Genomic DNA, 19,120 nt, shown 5'->3' on the forward strand with positions numbered 1-19,120 from the left:
TCGGTTATTATAATTACGGATAATATATAATAAAGCGATATATATAATTAGATAATCTATATAACTATAATAGTAATTAATACTTATAAAGGGAAAAGATAAAGAGTTAAAGAGAACGTAGAGGAAATCGAGATAATAAGAATAGTAAAAACTAGCTTAAAGATTATCCTATATACTATAGATATAGAGTAGATCTAAATAAGAAGTTTAATAGACTTATAGATAAAATTATTAGAGAAATTATATATAAAAGAATCTTAATCCCTTTAAATTACTTAATTAACTTTATTCCTTAACTAAGTAAGAGACTTAGTATATATAAGAAGGTATAAGTAATAAGCGTAGAATCGGGTAATTAATAATATAAGTAAAAAGATCGGTCGAAAGAGTATAAGGTATTATAGAGTAAGTAGAGGCGTACGCGTAGGTGCCGTCTATAGGATAATATTAATAAGCTATATAGAGCTCTCCTATATATAGCTAGCCCGTATATATATATATAGGATCCGGCCCTCTGTATATAACTATACGGCTTAGGCTATAGCCTGAGCCTATAACCTATAATAGTTAAAGACTCTTATATAATGCCCTCCCTCGAGCGCGGCGCGGCGTTACTTTATTAACGGCTTCCGTACTATAGGGCCCGTACCGCTAGCTCTACCCTACCCTTTTCCGTTAATGGTGCTAGCCCTACTAGCCCTATTATCCCCGCGCCTATTAGCTTAGGTAGCCGGAACTAGGCTTTATACTTATCGGCCGGCTAGCCGTTTAAATAGGGGCGTAACTTATTATATACGCCCTTAGGTAGCCGGCGGCCGGCCTAGACCTACGTAAGCCTTAGGTTACCCGTCCCCTTAGCCTTAGGCAGCCTCCTCTACCTAGGGGTATATAAGGCGGTATCCCTCCCTTCCTTCTTCCTTTCCTTCTCCTCCTTCTTTAACTATAGTAGTAGTAGTAATAAGTAAGTTCCGCTCTACTTAAGGCATTAGTTCGTTCCTAGCTATATAGGCCGCTTTATTAATATATACTTATAGTAATAGCTATAGTAGTAATAATAGCCCTAATAATAATAACTTTAACTAGTAAGTTCTCCGCCCTATAGAGTAGGAGGCCGTAATCCGTAATACTAACTTCCGCGATAGATATATCTACCTCCCCCTCCCCCGCTTCCTCCTTCTTAGAGCGTGCGAAGTCGTTCGTCGACGCCGTGCTAGGCACGGCCGACGACGGCTCCGCCGCTGCCGCTGCTCCTGCCCGCGCCCCCGCTCCTACCCGCGCCCCCGCGACCGCGCCTACCGCCGCCGCCTCTACCTCTACTACGCTAGCCGCCCTTACGTCGCCCTTCCGGGTAACGACGCCGTCCCCGCCGCCGGCCGTAACGCCCGGCCCCTCTACCCCCGCCTCCGCTACTACTACCCCCGTAAGTCCGCTACCTAGCGAGCGTGGTAGCTATTTTCCGCTAACTTCTTAAAGTATAAACGCTAAGTATAGGCCGGAGCCGCCCGCGCGGCCCCCTATATACGGTGCGCGTCGTAGGAGCTCCCCTACGCCGACTAAGTCGGGCGCCGTTATAGCGGTAGTTATTACTAGTACGCGCGTGCCGGCCGCGCCTATAAGGCGGCGCCTCCCGTCCTACTCGCTACGGCGTCGGCTTAGAAGGCCGGCGCGTATAGGCAAGCACGGGGGGCTACTAAGAAGCGCCTTACCGCTGCCGCCGCCGCCTACCGTAATCTCCGCGCCCTTAAGCGCTAGGGCCTTATCCCTAAGTAAGTTCCTCTTATCTAGCTCTTTTACTTCCGCTGCTAACTCTCCCGGTACTAGGGATACTACCTCTATCGCCCTATCGGCGGTCCCTTTAGCCGTGCCCGCCGCCGCCCCCGCCGCTACTACTAGCTAGGCCCCCCTTGCCCCCGGAGCCCCTAGAGCCGCCGCTACCGTTAACTAGCTCGCGGGCCTAGAGGGCCGCTTAAGCGCCTTAGAGAGCGCCGCCGCCGCTAATAAGGTAGAGGAGGATAACGAGGATAAGGATAAGGACGACGATAAGGATAAGGAGTAGGTCTAGGTAGTCTAAGGGCTCTACCTTAAAATAAACGCTATTTTTATTTCCGCTTATATAATTACGCTTACGTTATCGTAACTACTTACTTTACTTTACTTACTTTATAGTCTTAGCCCGGGCTACTATTAATAGTCCGCTAGTCTATTATTCTTATTTACTATTTTAAATAAGGCTTTAAACTTATCGAAGGCTATAGTTCCTATAAACTTATATATAGGTTCTTACGTAAGGTCGAGATACCCGCGCTACTTAACGAGGACCTTTTAGCGTTTCCCCTTACTAACCTTTTTCTAGCGCACGGCCTATATCTCTTTAACCTTAAACTCGTCCTCTCCCTCTACCTTAATTATAGGCGGTTAGGCGTCTACTATTTCTTATTTAGGTAGTAGGTTAAAGGAGGCTCTATAAAAGAGGTCTATATTAATCTTATTATAGACCCCTATTAAGAGACTATTAAGCTCTATAACCTATAGGCTAATAACCCTTTATACTATAAACTTCGCGTATAGCTAGTTAAGCTTCTTTTTTAATTATACCGACCTATAGTTATAGAGGTCTAGCTATACCTTATCTCTTACCGCGAACCTATTTACTAGGGCCTTAGTCTTATTAGCGTGCCGCTCTTAATCTTATACCGCGGTAGCTATCGCGGATTAATAATAATCTATAGTCTCCTATAGCTTTTATATAAACGTAGAGGCGCGGCCCTCCGATAATAAATTACTATACTACTCCGCTACTATATCTACGGTAAAGGGAACTAGTAAGGGTAGTTTAAAGCTATATATTATAAAGAAAGGGGCTATCTTAATAAAGGTATATAGTCTACTATTTAACGTAAGTTAGGCCGCGGGGAGCTACTAGTCTTAGTCTACTTAGTTACGGGCTACGATAGCCTATAAGTAAGCCTATACCTCTTAGTTAACCCTCTTAGGCCCTCTATCGGTCTATAAGTAGTATATTATACTAAGTAGCTATATAATCTAAAGTAGCTAGTATAGGTACTACTAAAAGCGGCTAGTTTAATTCGATCTCCTATCGCTTATAATAAAAGCTAGCTAGCTATACGAGCGGGCCTAGTACTATAAGAAGCGCTTTATATAGGACTCTATATTTATAGATAGTATTAGCTTTAATACTATAGACTTACTAAGTCGGTCCTTAATTACCTATATATAGTAGTTGCCGCCCTCTATAAGTAGGAGGTCTATTATAAAGTCTATTTATATATATATATAGAACCGGTTAGGTACTAGAAGCTACTTAAGTAGCCCCTTAAGCTACGCCCTCTAGATCTTTATACGGCTATAGATATTATAGTTATAGAGGAAGTAACGAACGTAGTACTATAGGAGGGGCTAATAAAAGTCCCTTATAAGGCCTACTACTATGCCCTATCTACCTAAGTAACCTATAACGCTAGAGTTATAGATAAGTTAGACTAGCCTCCCTTAAAGCTTATTTTATTTATCTAGCTCTAGCGGTCCCTCCTTCTCTTTAGCTTTTATAGTATACGGTGCGCCCGGTACCTATAGTCTCCCCCGCTAGCGTAGATGCCCCTATAGGTTAATATAGTAGTCGGCTACCTATACCTTTAGCTTTAGCTTTAGATCTAAGCGTTAAGCGCCGGACTTAATAGCGTAGCGTACGCCCTCGTAGGTACGGTCTAGAGCCGCTATCCTATCCTATAAGCGTTAAAGGGCCTTATCTTAGAATACTCTCGCCGCGCGCGCCCTTAGGCCGGTCTATCCCTCCTCGCCGGACTAAGGTAAGGGCGCGGGGGGAAGCTTATTCGCTAGCACCGCGTCTTCCTCTACTAAGGAAGCTCCTATATAAGTCTATAGTGCTTCTTATAGGATAAGCTATAGATCCTAGGCCTCGATGTCCGCTCCCGTTAGCTAGTCTTAATCCCTCTAAGAAAGCGCATCTAAGACCGCGGAGTCCCGCCTAAGGCGGTACTTAATTAAGAAGTTAAAGCGTAAGAGATACTCCGCTTAGTAGGCTTACTACTCTAAGAGGTACTAGCGAGTTATAAAGTACTTAAGGTTCCTATAGTCTATAAGAACCTCGAAGCTCTTATAGCTCTAGAGCTTCGCTTACTATTACTTAAGGTAGCTAATAATCGCTAGTATCTTTTTATCGTAAATAGCGTAATTCCGCTTTACTAGGGTTAGCTTATAGGAGTAGAACGCTACCGGTTACTTCCGCCTATCTACCTCTTAGGAGAGCGTTCCTTTAAGTGCCTAGCCGCTATAGTCCGCTTTAACTAACGTAGACCGGTCGAAGTCCTACTAAAGTAGTACCGGGGCTTAAAAGAATAGGTCCTTAAGCGTATAGAACGCTCCTTCCTATATAGGCCCTTAGCGAAAGGCGGTCTACTTCCTAGTAATCTCGTTTAAGGGCATTATAATATAGGAGAAGCCCTTAATAAATATCCTATAATAGTTCGCGAACCTAAGGAAGCTCTATACGCCTATCTACGTAGTTAGGGCAGCTTAGTCCTAAATTACCTAGATCTTTATAGGGTCCGCCTATATACCTATGCTTATATAGATAATAAAGCCTAGGTACTTAACCTTCTTAACCTTAAATTCGCACTTATCTAGGTCGAGGTAGAGCCTATAAAGTTAGAGGCGCTCTAGGACCCTCTATACTTTTTATATATAGTCCTCGTAGGAGCCGCTTATATAGATAAGGATATTATCTATATATATAAAAGCGAACTTATCGAGGAAGTCCTAAAGTATATTATTAATATAACGCTAGAAGGTAGCGGGCGCTCTTAAGAGGCCGAAGGGCGTTATAAGCTACTTAAATAAGCCGTAGTATATATAGAACGCTATCTTTTACTCGTTACCCTCTAAGATCTATACCTTATAGAACGCCTATTTTATATCTAGCTTTATAAACTACTTTACCTTCGAAAGGTTATAGAGCGTATCTAAGATTAGGGGTAAGGGGTAGCGGTCCGGCCTTATAATTACGTTTAGGGCCCTATAGTCGTAATAGAACTATATCCCGCCCCTTAGTTTACGTATAAATAAGACCGGCGCTCTTACTTCGGAGCTACTTACTTAAATAAAACCCTTATCTAGGAGGTCCCTTAGCGTCTTCTTTAGCACTAATAGCTTTACGTATAATATACTATATAGCGGTCTAAATAGTATAGGTAGTTCCTACCCCTTTTTATTAGTATAGAGTATAATCCTATAGTCTACCCTTAGCTTATATAGGTTAAGCTTATTTACTTCCTAGGACTTAAATAGTAATAGGAGGTCGTAAAAGCGCTCTAGTATCTATTACCGTAGCTTAAAGGGCGACTTTAGCTTTTTTATCTAAAGGGCCTTATCGATATCCGCTAGGCTAACTACGTAGACCGCTACGTTAGCCGCTACCCGGCCTTACCCCCGCTCTACTTATTATACGGTTCTTATAAAGATAAAGGTAAGGACTTCTTATACTAAGTATAAAGCTCGTATACCTAGTCCTACGCTTATAGAACTATCGTTATAGCGGACCTACCGTTATATAGGCCTAAACTATAGCTTCCTCTAGTATAAAACTAAGTATAACTCTATATATAATAACTAGGGTTTCCTAAGGATTAAGGGAAACTCTAGTTAAGGGATTATATAGGCTACGATAAGCTTATAGTAACCGTTAACCTCTATAGCTAGCTATATAATGCCCTTAATTACTATACCTTCTATCGCGCCTAAGGCGCCTTTTACTCGCCTTAGGGCGATCTTTTCTACCGGTACTTATATCTCTTACGTAAGCGCCTCGTTAACTATAGCGTAGTACTAGTAGCCCTCGTCTATAAAAGCGGTAATAGGTAAGGAGTTATTAATTATAACCTATATTAAAGTAGGCTCCTCTTTTATATAGGCGGATAATTCTTCCTTCTCTTTTACTAGTACTAGTAATTAGGGCTCTAAAGCCCGTCTTTATTCTAGAGCTACTCTTTTTCCTTTAAGCCTAGGGGGGCAGAGTCCTCCTTATTATCTAAGGCGAGGAGCGGTTCTATCTTCGCTACTTAAACCGCTATAGGCCGCTTAGCTAAAAGGAAGGGGCATTTTAATATAAAGTACGTAGATACTCTATAATATAGGCAGCGGCTATTAGCCTTCCTCTTTTTAATTTCCTCGCTCGTTACCTACTTCGCCCGCTACTTAGAGTATAGGGCGGTATAGGGGGTAGTCGACGGCGTCCTCTTACCGCGTCTAGCCTAGTCTATACGGGTAGCCGATATTAGGGTATCCCTATCTATATCGATAGCTAGTTATTTATCTTACGGAGGGGCGGTAATCCTATCGCCGCTATATAGCATGCGCTTATAGAGCTTTTAAAAACGCGGCGTTTACTCGTAGCCCTAAGCTACCTTTATTAACTAGCTTATATACTTACTATAGTTAATAGGTATAATTATAGGGATAAGTAGCTCTTACAGGGCTAGCGTAATCGAATTCTATAGCTATATAAGCTTCGCGCTATCTTCCTATACTATAGTCCCCGCTACCTATAAGAGCGTCTCTTTAAAATTAAGAAGGAATTCGCTAAAGGTTTATCCGTCTCTTTACTTAAGGGTCCGTAGCCTATCTTATGCCTTCTCCCGCTCCTATATATTGCCGAACGTATATATAAGGTATTAAAAGAAGTCTTATAGGTCGCGTTTACCCTTAGGGCCGCCCTTATCTTAGAATCTAGAGATCCGCCGTATCTAGGGCTCCGGTAGCGTATAAAGGAGCGAATACTACGCTATATCGCGATAGCTATTTAGGCCTTATTTCTCGTCGGTTATAAACTTCGTCTATAGCCGGCTAAGGAAGAAGTAAAAGGACTCTAGCTTACCGTCTTAAGTTAGCTAAGGGAGCGGCTTCCTCGTTAGTAGTATCGCCGCCGTAACCGGCGTTACGGAGGCTATAAGGGTTAAAGCCGGTCTCGTAGACGGCTCCCTTAGTATAGCGAGAACCTCGTCCTTCTCGCTAGCCGTCGCGCTTTTAATCGCTTCTAGGATAGCTACGATACTTCCTATCCGTCTAGGGAGGGGCGGAGTACTTCCTTAAGGGGGAGGCGCCCTCTCTAGAGAGATATTTATTAGATCTATTAATTAATAGCTTATACTATTACGGAGTAGGTAAAGGCGTGCGCGTAGGTGCCGTCCGTAGGATAATATTAATAAGCTATATAGAGCTCTCTTATACGCGGCTGGCCCGTATATATATATATAGGATCCGGCCCTCCGTACGTAACTATATAGCTTAGGCTATAGCCTAAGCCTATAACCTATAATAGTTAAAGACTCTTATATAGGGTAGGATTTCGTCCGGAATTTATAACGAGTATATAAGGAGCTAAATAATATATTAAAAGAATAGCGTTATAAAGGATATATATAAACTTACTTATTTTATCTACTACTACTAGGGAAATCCTTTGTCTTTTATAGACTATTACTCGCCTACTAGTAGACTAATTAGTTAGCTTTCTAGTATATTCTATATTGCTTAAAAAGCTCTATCTATAGTATATCTTCCGAACTTAGTAGGTGGTCTAATTATAGCGTAATAGTTAACGTAAGACTATAGGTTATAGTATAAGTAGTGGATTTAACTAGAATGTTCTATGCTCTACCTATTCTCGTATCGCGGATATCTTTAGAACCGCTAGGCTAAAATAGGTAATAGGGTATCCGTTCTACTCGTAATTAACTTATGCATTTTATATATATTTTTATTTATAAGGATAGGCTTATCCTAACCCGCTTTTCCTAGAGGAAGGTATAGATATCTAGTAGAGGTCTTTGTCTTTTAAGGGTTATTCCCTTAAACTATATTATAGAGCCTCTTTTTACTAGCTTATTCTATAAAGCCTCCCTATGCCTATTATTTCTTTATAATAGTAAAATAGGAATATAAGGGTATATTCTTATAACCTAAGACGCTTATATTAATAAGGTCGCTTATAAGTTTCTCCTTAATTCTATTAAAAAGAAGCTTCCCTTTACGCTTATATTAAATAAAGAGCTTTTACTTAACCTATCCTTCTAAGCTAAGGAGTAAGAGAAATACTAATATTAATAAATAGTAAGCTCCTTACTTTTTTTAGCTATTTCTACTAGACCGGATATCTCTTTTATAGTCTCCTAGCTAGCTAGGTATAACTAGAATCTTAGCCTTAGGCACTAAGAAGTAGTAAATAAAGCTATCCTTTATCTTTATTTAATAAGATTATATAGTCTATGCTTAAGAAGGTAGGGAAGAAAGAAATTAACTACCGAAATCTTCTTTTATTTAAGCGATTCGTCCTTTATAGATAATTCCTTAGATAGAAAGAGCTTATAAGGGTATATTATATCCCTTTTTAAAGGAACTATTACTTAGAGAGCTTCGAAGTAAGCTACTATTATAACTTTAAGTATAGAGGTAAAACTACTAGCTCTTTTAAAAGTGTTAAAAAAAGCGATTTTCCTTAGCTAGCTACTTATATCTTTACGACTATAAATTCCGTCCTTATTAGCTATAAAATATAATAATATATAAACTATATAGATTCTTATAAAGGAAAATAGTAAGCTATTAACCTAGCTATAGTATATTAATATCTATTAGTATTAGTTACGCTAAGAGGTTTAAAGGGAACTTATTTCTATCTATTAGGTTCTAATAGTATTAATAAAAGCTAATAGTCTTATAAAGCCCTTACTAAAGTAAAAGCTAGCTATCTTTTTATAGTAAATTAAGCTAGAAGACGTTTAAGAGAAGCTATCCTTAGAAGCCCGCCTTAAAAGTCTATAAGAGGAGCTAACGGTATATATAAGGAAGGAGATATCTATAGCTAAAGAAAAGAACTAAGACTTATCTTAAAAGAGGGCCCCTAGCTTAATTAGGACTTATTCTTCTTAAAAAAGAAAGACCCCCTTTCTTATAGGACTTAATTCCTCCTTAGGCCCCTTTTCTTAAAGTAGGTCTAAAAGAGCCTAGGGCTAAAACCTAGATTTCTCGAGTAAGGGATAAGTATAGACTAAGACCTCCTCTATACGCTTACCGGCCTAATTATTTAGCTTTACCCTTTCTATAAGGGCAGGCTATAGCTAAGGGGGTATATCGCGAAGTATAGCCTAATTTTATAGTTCTTAGAGATATCCCTTAGTAAGAGGGACCTAGGAAGCTAAAAACACCCGGTATAAAAGAAGGAAGAAGGAGCTAAAAGGAGGTATAGAGAAAAGGGTAGGGGTATAAAGGGAAGTAGAAGTAGCGATAGCTTCTTATAGAGGTAGCGAGAGATAAGACGGATATGCTAGCAACGGCTAGAAAAGAGGGGGAAAACCGGTAAAAAGCCCGGTAGTTAAGAGGATACTAATAGCTTCTTTAAGTAAGATCTTCTTTATTAATTAAAGATACTAGACGGGTATAAAGAGGGGCGTTAGATAGAGGAAAGAAGGATAGTTAAGGTAATATAATAATCACTCCCCTACCGTAATTGCTGCCCCCGTAAGAATTAAATATCTTTGCCCTGCCTGTCCGACCCCTTACTTCTAATTTCACCTTCGTGCATTTTTATACACTTCTCGCATCTCTCTTCGCGAGAATAGTAAGGTTCGTAAGTAATATCGTAGAGTAAACTATAGAATATAGGTTCTAGGGGGGCTGTTACCTAATACCGTCTATAAGTACTACGTTTATCCCCTTAGCAGCTTATTAACTATACTAAAGAGCGGGCACGGCAAGACACACTATAGTCGTTATCGTACGCATGTTTGACCTTCATCGACCTAGCATTAACGCTCTCCTTAAAGGAGGCAATCTGGTCCAGGGTTGCCTTCAAGTCTCGAACGTTGCAAATCAGTAAGCTCCAAGCCAAAGATGCACAATATAAGACCTGTATTTACAGCCCGGGTCTCAAGGCGACACCATAACGCTGGCCGCGTCCCGGGAACTATATACACGCTTCCAGAGAGCCACCAGACCCTAGGTGAACTTGGCACACCTGCACTGGCCGCAGCCAAAGGGCCTCTGCCTCTTGGGCTTGGAGAAGACACACCTGCCGCGGTTGTTGATCTTGCACTGCGTGGCACCGGGGCACTGAGACGAGTGGCAGTTCTTGCCGCGCCGGCTGGTGGTGTAGCAGCCGGCGGCCGGGGCACGGCCAGCGAGCTTGTCGAGAACATCCTCGGCTTCATCCTCGTCATCGGCTTCCGCCTCGTCGGCCACGTCGCGCTGCTCAAACTGAACAGCGTTGGCATCCACTGCGAGGCAAGTCAGTGGCGGTCCTGGTCCGTTTACGAGGCCTGGACGTTGGCCGGGTGCCGACTTACAGTCGCGTTCCACATGCTGAGCCAGCGAGTCCTCGGCGGCAGAGGGCGCGGCCAGGGCGGCCGGGGCGACCCCGAGGACGGTGATGGCGAGGACGATGTTACGGATGGAGAACATGTTGGCTTGTTGCAGTTTTCAAGTGCTGTAAAGAGCTGGCTTGAGCTCGACAGAGGGCAGACCGACGTCTTTTTAAATTACAGCTCTCTCCCATATATAGACGGCACCGGAAGCCTTGCTCGAAGGCAATGCTTATGGGTGTGGAGGTTTGCTGACCACGGTTACAGTCCAAGGCTGACGGGCAGATGATCATGCGGGGGCATCAACCAGGATGGGGTAGAAGATGCCGGCCAATGGCCATGAACAGGCGAGGGACGATGGAAGGCGTGCATGCTGATTCAGACAAGAGGAGGCCGTCATCATGTAACAAGACCGGGCCTTTTGGCAACTTATTTCTCACTAGCGAGCCGACTTCCACAGCCCTGGTGATATGCTCCATGACATCCAGTAAGCGGAGGACAAGCAAGGCGAATGGACGCGGCTGTATCGGGAGCAGCTAACGTCTCAATGAGACGCGGGGGCTGACTCGGCCCTGCATGCTGAGTCGGAGCGTAAGATGCAGCAGGGGTGAGCGAGGTCTCTGAAGACCGCTTCCTTGGAAGAAATCTCCATCGACACATCAAGTAGCCGCATCTCGCCCTCGTAGAAGGGATATCGTGCAAGTTGTGGGCAACCACGCAAATACATGGGCTTGGCTGACACCTCTGCATCACATCCTGTCTCAGTGCAGAATCTCCTCCCTCCGTCTCGCCTACCACTCGCGGCCTCCCTCTTTACCCGCGCCCATCTCGGACCAGAGTTGAATTCACGATCCAAACGGCCGCTGGGAAGAAGTAGTGCACTATGAGTTCAGAATTTATTAAGTCAACTTGACATGTACCAGTATTTGCTCAAACAAGCACTCTCCGCAAATTAGCTCCAAGCCAGAATATCGACTCAACGTCGCGCGGTGTTCCACTGCCTCGGCATAAGGTATGATCCAACGTGACTTTGTTCATGTCCTTGGCTGGTCCCCTAACCCTCTTTGTCGCATATTAAGCCTGCCTAGGATGGTTACTCATGAAGTGACGATATTACTATGCAACGCCGCTATTACCTGGAAGGCAACAGCTAATGCGTAAGCAGGCAATAAGACTTTTATTTATGTATAAAGAGCTGCACAACTCCCTGCAGCTCGTTCACTCACTTCTTCTTCTTTAGATAACTCTCATCAATTGACTGATGCCATTCAGGTCGCTTTGCACAGCCGCTGTCGTGCCAGGTGTGGGCCGTAACTGTCTGACACCTCTGTAACAGAACTGCAGGGAATTGACGCGGCCGGAAGGATAACGTCGGGCTGGAAACACTACCCAATCTCCCGTCGGAGTGCGTGGCATCTTGGCAGTTTGTTTCTGAATAAACATCAGGCTGGATGCCCAGGCCCCTGCTTCAAGAAGCGGCCAAGCCGCGGGCCGGCGGCCTAGAAAGAACACAAGAGGCACCGCCTGGTGGAACGACGAGTGTGCCGCCGGAGCGGCAGAACCGAGAGCGATGAGAAGGATATTTCCCACAGGGCACGGCAGGCACGTCCAGGTAGCCCGACGGGGGCTGCGCCAGGTGGTCGGGCGAGCCAAGAGACGCTTCTGGCAGAGGATCTTGGAAGGCGCCGAGAGCAACCAGGATGTGTACAAGGTCATGCGGTGGTCGGGGAGGCCGAGTCCGTTCCGGGCCCCGCCTATACAAGTCTCTGAGCCGTTGGTGAGAAAATGACCAGGAGCCAAATCCTGCGTTACCAGGTAACGTCTCCTTTGAGACTCATACCTGAAGCACTACTTTCAAGTACATGCGCCTTACGTTAGCCGTGTTCGCGCCCCCCCTTGGTCCTTCGTGAATCGGCAGGCGGAGTGGATCGTGATGCCGTTGATCCGCGCTGCGGCAGTCCCTGACGTGGCTGTAATCAGCAGACGATTCGCAAGGCTCTTCCTACTGAACAACTCGATAAGTGTCTCGATGATTCGCGACTTGCTAGCCCCCCCTTCTCCGCCGATGAACGGGCTACTTGACCTAGAACGAATAACGACGGGACTTGCTTTTTCTGTCATGAACACTCGGGAAATGAAACTGGTCCATGTATATCGATATCGTATCGATCGTATCGATGACCACCCTGGAACTGCCTTATATTGACCGATTCCTGCGATGTGTGCCGATGGTTTAGTACATTGTCAGCTGTAAATACCCCCTTGCTGCCTTTCCAGCCCGAGTCCCAATCTGAGGGAGTCGCTTAACTCACCCGTGAGCATGCTGCGGCGAGTCATTCGTGGTAATAGAGCTGCCGGGGCTCCCCCACGGTCGCATGTAGCTGGAATATGTTGAACATTGGATCGAGGCGCCTCGCTGCTGCGCTTTTCTGAGGTCTCCAACATACGCGTGATGAGCGATTTAACAGCCCCAGGAGAGTTTTTTTTTATAGGAGAATTGCCTCATAGTGTAGTAATGGCTACGATTTCGTTGCCCTTCCTTACGAGGGGGGGATCAACATGCCCGGGTGCGCGCAACTACTTGTTGTGGCGCTATAACTTTGATTCGGTATGATTCTCAGTTAAAGACGTCCCTTTATTCATAATGGTTGCTGACTACATAGAAAAGCATGATTGGATTGGTCACCAAACAATTTTCCCATTTGCCGAAAGGCATATGTCTCGAGAACTCTAGCCTCTTGACTTCACCGCAGTGCCGCGAAAGACGCTCAACTCGTTCCGACAAAAATCTACGAACTCACAGAATAGGTATATACCACATCACCTTCTGCTAGAACACCGGCGACCTCTATTGCTCTGGGTAACGTCTTGGCGTCATATATTAAATGTCTTGAGTGGTACGACGAGCTATTCGCTCTTCTTAAGACCGATGAATGCTACACACCTTTCGCGCTCTTCATTCAGTAAGCAAAAACTGCCTACAGAAACACAAATGTATGTCTAACAGGCGCAGTATATATTATCAGTTTTGCCTCTTCTTACTCCTCCTGCCATTCGTTAGACTAGACTCGAGCGGTTTCGGCATTCAGCCCCGCCAAGTTTGTTCCCAGGCAGCGGAGTCTATCTTGGCGCTTGCTCAATCATACGACAGACTTTTTACTTTTAGAGTCATTTCCGGGTTTGTCCCTTATTTCCTCCTCCAACCAGGTCGTTTCGGTCGCGACATGGAAAATAATGGCGTGGCAATGGATGCGTCGCACTTGCGTGTAAGGAACTATGCTTCTCTCTGAAGAGCAAGCCAGATCTTGGAGGGAAAGGGCTCATGTTGAGCCAATATAACGCCCCGTCTGTTCCGCCCTACGTTAAGACGTCGGCTGTGGGTCATGCGCGCATTCTTCTTGGAAAGATGAACTCGAGCCATCTAGCAGTGACAATGGCCGAGAGAACGCTCAGAAGAGTATAATTGAGGCTGAATACGCAGGAGGCCTCCAGTGTCTCGGCACGATATTCCTGCCGGCTGCGTTACAGAGACGCAATCCAACAGAAAAGTAATCGTCCTGTCAACCAACGCCTAGGCTTTAAAGCTCTGTCACGTTCCATCAGTGGTTGTATCGGGAATGAAACAGCAAAGGGGAATAAAGGCTACGCGTAATGTAGATTGCAACCAAATCTGCCACTCATGATCACGAGTGCCGAAGATTGACGCCACAAACCCTCTCGACGTGGTTCCGGAAATGATCGAGACTCTCCCACTTCAGATCCGTCAACTCGCGTTTCGGGTGGCGGCAGCTTCAAACGGCGACAGACCACTTATGAGGAGCGTGACGTCGAGGGTGGCCTTGAGAAGGGCACAGGGAGGCGATTGGGGCTGCCTCGCTTCTTGAGCCACTTTCTGTTGCTGCTGCTGCTCATTCTCTCGCAGCTCTTGTTGCTGTTGCCACTTCTTGGTATGCTTGCAGGCAAGAAACCGGAGTGTTTCCGTGAGCGAGCCCATTTCGATGCGTTTTGCACTTCCTGGCGAACAATAAGGTGCACGCCCTGGGTATTCCACCGTCTACCTATACAGCAGGCAACGAGGCCACATGATGGTCATCCAGCCTGTTTGAATTTCCAGAAACCTACGCCACCAACAGGAAGTTGCCGGTCCAGCAAATTCAATACCATGGTGGCTTTTTCTTCACCCAAAGTTTAGCCGCCAACTTTCCTGAAGTCGACAGGCAAGCCACCAGGTTAGTGGCTTTCGGATATCAAGACCTTGGGACTGTGCAAAAGGTAGTCGAGTAGTTGCCTGGCGAAATTATTAAACTATCTCTAGTTTTTAAATAACTAAGATAAAAATCTTTTTGAAATCTTTTAGATAGGTCTTTAGACTGACCTACATAAATATCATTGACCCTCTGCCACGGGTCACCCAGTACCCACCCGACCGCTACCGTGTCGAGAAGAGACATGGAAAACGACGGCGAACCGAGAGCAGAGAGAGTCGAACAGAATTGCGTTCATCGTCCCAATCTGCCCCCGAGTCTCAACCTATGGCTCTCCAACGACCAGGCGTGTGTGCGTGAGGCGAGCCGACGATTCTGCAGCTCAAGCTTGGGTCGAAGCTGTGGGTCCCGCAAGGCGGCCAATCAAATTGCCCCATGCCCCTCGCACGGGTCCCGGGTCTCCCATGCCGGCATCCGCTGACCTCACCCAATTGATGCCGTCCCAACGTCCAAACCCGCAGCGCGCCTCAGCCAGCTGCCCATTCCCGCGGGCCTGTTGCAACTGCCTGGACCCAACGACTTGTTCACCTCGCCCTCGTTCCAGAATCGCATGCACACCGCAGCCCGGCGCGACACAGCAGCGCAGCGCACCCCCGCCCGCACACCCTCTCGCCCAGATAATCGCTGTCCACCATCGCGGCAATGGAGGCGCAAGGCGCTGCTGGAGCTTCGGCACCTCCTGCTGAAGCTGCCGAAGCTTCTGCCTCGTCGTCGGTCGCTGCCGCAGCAGCCGTCGCGCCGACCGAGCAGAAACAACAACTCCCCGAGCCGCACCAGCTCCACCACCTCCACCACCACCACCACCAACAGCAACAGCCGACCGACGCGTCAAGCGCGCCTCTGCAGCAGAGACCCAGAGTTATGGCCCGCGATCGCTTCAACCACCAGTCGCTGGGCGCTTCGCTCAACTCGTCTGTCAAGCAGGTACGCTTCACCTTCCCCAATCGCCGCTCCCACGCGCGCACTCTCCATTCCCCGCCTCTCCTCGTCGCATCCGTGCTAACCATGCTCTCTCTCCCAGGCACGCGTGCTAATGGTCGGCGCCGGCGGAATCGGATGCGAACTGCTCAAGAACCTTGTCCTCGCGGGCTTCGGCGAGATTCACATTGTCGATCTCGACACCATCGACCTCTCCAACTTGAACCGACAGTTCCTCTTCCGCCACGAACACATCAAAAAGTCAAAGGCTTTGGTCGGTTGCGCCCGATCCCGCTCATTTCTCACCACATCGCTGACAGCTGCCAGGTTGCCAAGGATGCTGCCCAAAAGTTCAACCCAAACGTCCAAATCGTCGCGCACCATGCCAACATCAAGGACGCCCAGTTCAGCGTCGCCTGGTTCCACTGCTTCCATATCGTCTACAACGCTTTGGACAACTTGGAGGCTCGAAGACACGTCAACAGGATGTGTCTGGCCGCCGATGTGCCGCTCATCGAGAGTGGAACAACCGGCTTCAACGGACAGGTACAGGTCATCAAGAAGGGCGTTACGGCTTGCTACGACTGCACCCCGAAAGAGACCCCCAAGTCGTTCCCAGTCTGCACCATCCGAAGCACTCCCAGCCAGCCGATCCACTGCATCGTCTGGGCAAAGAGCTATCTCCTAAAGTAAGTCGTTCTCCCCCTCCCCCCAGGAATGGCTTGCTCACAGGTATGCACAGCGAGATTTTTGCCACCAGCGAGGAAGGGTCAGCCTTTGACCACTCGACCGATGCGGAAAATGGTGCGTATAGGCCCCTTCCTTCCACTGCGTGCGAGTGGCTAATCGGCGGGGTAGCGCAAGAAATTGAGGAGTTGAGAAAGGAGTCCAGAGATCTGAAGCAGATCCGAGAGGCTGTGGGCACGGAGACCTTTCCGCAGATGCTCTTCGACAAGGTCTTCAACAAGGACATTGAACGTCTGCGATCCGTCGAGGACATGTGGAAATCGCGTCGACCACCTGAACCACTCGTGTACAAAACCGTCATGTCCCAGGCCGGTGACGCGTTGGCGCCCAAAGAGCAGATCCTGCGCGACGACCAAAAGGCGTGGTCGCTCGAGGAGAGCCTGGTGGTGTTCAAAGACAGCCTGGACCGCCTCAGCAAGCGCATGCTCCAGCTCAAGCAGACCAAGGAGCCATCGGCCCCCGAGCCCACCATCTCTTTCGACAAGGATGACCTAGATACCCTCGACTTTGTCGCGTCGAGCGCAAACATTCGGTCGGCAATATTCGGCATCGACCGCAAGTCCCGCTTCGACATCAAGCAGATGGCGGGAAATATCATCCCTGCCATCGCCACTACGAATGCCATTGTCGCGGGCCTCAGTGTGCTGGAGTCGTTCAAGGTGCTCCGGGGAGAGTTCGCGCAGTCAAAGGAGGTGAGTCTTCTCAACGACCCCATCCGCCGCGACACTGGCTGATGTGTGGTGCAGGTCTTTTTGACGCCATTTGCTTCCGCCCGGTTACTGGCGTCCGATAGATCTCGAGAGCCAAATCTTGAATGCCCAGTATGCGGCGTCTTCAACACCAGCATCGTCGTCGACCCGGCTCGCGCCACGCTCAACGATGTTGTTGAGGACATCGTCAAGCTCAAGCTTGGGTTCGGCGACAAGGAGTTTGTTGTCAACAATGACATTGGCATCTTGTGCGATGCCGACGAGACCGAGAATCTTCCCAAGACGCTGTCCGAACTCGGTAAGAATTTAGTCAAATGCTACCGACAACGTACCAGCACTCTAGCTAACTTGAAGAAGGTATCCACGAAGGCAGCTTCCTGACCATAATCGACGAAGATGACGAGGACACGTTTGTGAACGTCGTAGTCGCCATTCAAGAAGGGTATGTCGGCGCCGTCGCAAGCGAGCGAGCAGAGTTAACAGCCTCCAGGATCACGGATGGCGAAGAAAAGCCAGTCAAGTCTTCCTTTGTCGAGCGTCCTGAAATCCCTCGGAAACCCAAGAAGCTTGCACAGCCGGAGGCCAATGGCAATGGCCATCAGAATGGGAAGCACACTCTTGACGCGGCTCCAGAGCCGGAGCACAAAGGCATCAAGAGGTCGCATCCCGACGATGAGGGCCAGCCTACGCCTACGAAGAAGGCGAAGATGGTCGATTCGATGACAAGCGACGTGGTCATTGTAGAAGATGCTGGCGGCGCCATTGTCATCGATGACGACTGAGCTTGAATTCGGTCCAAATGCGGCAGCTCACCACGGCCGCTCAAGATGCGCTCAACCCGCCGTCGAGGTTGAGGACGCAATTGTTGGCGAACCGATTTGCGGCGAGAAAAAGGGCAGCGTGGGCAACCTCTGACGGGTCTCCTACGCGCCCGAGGGGCGTGGCTTTGAGATATGCCTCCTTTAGCTCGGGCTTCAGGTCTATGGAGGAGGGCGGTAAGCTTGGCTAACGCGGAGGTTTTTTGCAACGACTACGGTAAAGAGGCAGGGCCGATGACGGAGTGCACTCACCAGTCCACATCTGGCTATCGACCCATCCTGGCAACAGGGCATTGACACGGACTGACTTGGCGGCCATTTCGAGGGAGAGAGCCCGTGTGAAAGCTAGAGGGCGCACTGTCAGCGCTCTGCAACATAAAGTGTACAAATACGGTGTGAGGAGATGGCATCTCGGGGATAGCCTATGTAGAAATGATGCAACGATTTGATGCAACAAGAAGAGTACTTGCCTACGAGACCGGCCTTGGAAGCTGCGTAAGCAGTGGCGCCGAGGCCGCCCTTGTTTGCCATGAGACTAGAGACATTGATAATGGAGCCTTTGCGTGTCAGCAAAGCTGTTGTTGAAAAGCATGAGCCCACGACGACGTACCGTGAGGGCGGATCATGGCGTACTTGCTAATGACCATTGCAGCCACCAGATTGGTGTCGACAATGCCTGCGAGGTCGTAGTCAGAGGTCCGCTTCAAGAGCGACGTATGCGCGACGCCGGCGCAGTTGACCAAGACGTCCAGCGGCCCCACGGTCTCATGCTCGAGGAACTGAATTCACGAGGCAACCGGGTCAGCCACGGACCCTCGGCGAGCATACAATACCGCCTGGTCGATATCAACAAGAAAAGATCTTACCTCGGCCGCCTCGGCCCGGGGTGGGTGGGCCTTTGACTCGAAAAGGCGAGACGGGGCAAAGATGCTTTTGATGTCTGCGTGATCGCCGACATCGAGACAGATGAAGCGATGGGACGAGGGCGTTCCTGGCTGGGCCGAGTCGGGCTCGCAAGGGGGCAGCTCGGGCTCGAGCTGGGGGCGGAGCTGCAGGGCGCGGCGGCCGAGGATGGTGACGGCGGCGCCCTGATGGGCAAAGGCTTTCGCAATGGAGGCGCCGATGACGCCGGTGCCGCCGACTATGGCGCAGTGCAGGCCTGCGAGGCGGAGAGGCGGTGGCATTTCCGGCTGCCTTGTCTGTTGGGTTTGGTGGAGGCCGGGCCTCAAGATTTGATGACGCGCTGGAGAGATCGGGTGGGGCAAGATGTG

The 19,120-nt window shown here is 47.8% G+C and overlaps 3 protein-coding genes across 3 annotated transcripts; 1 reads left to right on the forward strand and 2 right to left on the reverse strand.

The window, feature by feature from the left end:
* Positions 1-10,029: 10,029 nt before the first annotated feature.
* Positions 10,030-10,491, reverse strand: HRG_07989 (uncharacterized protein; the record flags this gene model as incomplete). Its single annotated transcript, XM_044866460.1, has 2 exons — positions 10,030-10,307; positions 10,377-10,491. The coding sequence occupies 2 exons, from the start codon at positions 10,489-10,491 to the stop codon at positions 10,030-10,032; spliced, it is 393 nt and encodes a 130-aa protein (XP_044718349.1).
* Positions 10,492-15,298: 4,807 nt separating this feature from the next.
* On the forward strand, positions 15,299-17,813 carry HRG_07990 (thiF family domain-containing protein; the record flags this gene model as incomplete). The annotated part of the gene is made up of 9 exons (XM_044866461.1): positions 15,299-15,580; positions 15,678-15,848; positions 15,902-16,263; positions 16,317-16,378; positions 16,433-17,013; positions 17,068-17,329; positions 17,389-17,473; positions 17,522-17,619; positions 17,665-17,813. The coding sequence occupies 9 exons, from the start codon at positions 15,299-15,301 to the stop codon at positions 17,811-17,813; spliced, it is 2,052 nt and encodes a 683-aa protein (XP_044718350.1).
* A 40-nt stretch (positions 17,814-17,853) lies between these two features.
* On the reverse strand, positions 17,854-19,033 carry HRG_07991 (enoyl-(Acyl carrier protein) reductase domain-containing protein; the record flags this gene model as incomplete). Its single annotated transcript, XM_044866462.1, has 5 exons — positions 17,854-18,011; positions 18,102-18,194; positions 18,320-18,406; positions 18,460-18,628; positions 18,716-19,033. 5 exons carry the CDS (start codon positions 19,031-19,033, stop codon positions 17,854-17,856), a joined length of 825 nt encoding a protein of 274 aa, XP_044718351.1.
* Between the last annotated feature and the right edge of the window lie 87 nt (positions 19,034-19,120).

This window comes from Hirsutella rhossiliensis (assembly GCF_020360975.1).
Source record: "Hirsutella rhossiliensis strain HR02 chromosome Unknown scaffold00009, whole genome shotgun sequence".
NCBI classification, from domain to species: Eukaryota; Fungi; Ascomycota; class Sordariomycetes; order Hypocreales; family Ophiocordycipitaceae; genus Hirsutella; species Hirsutella rhossiliensis.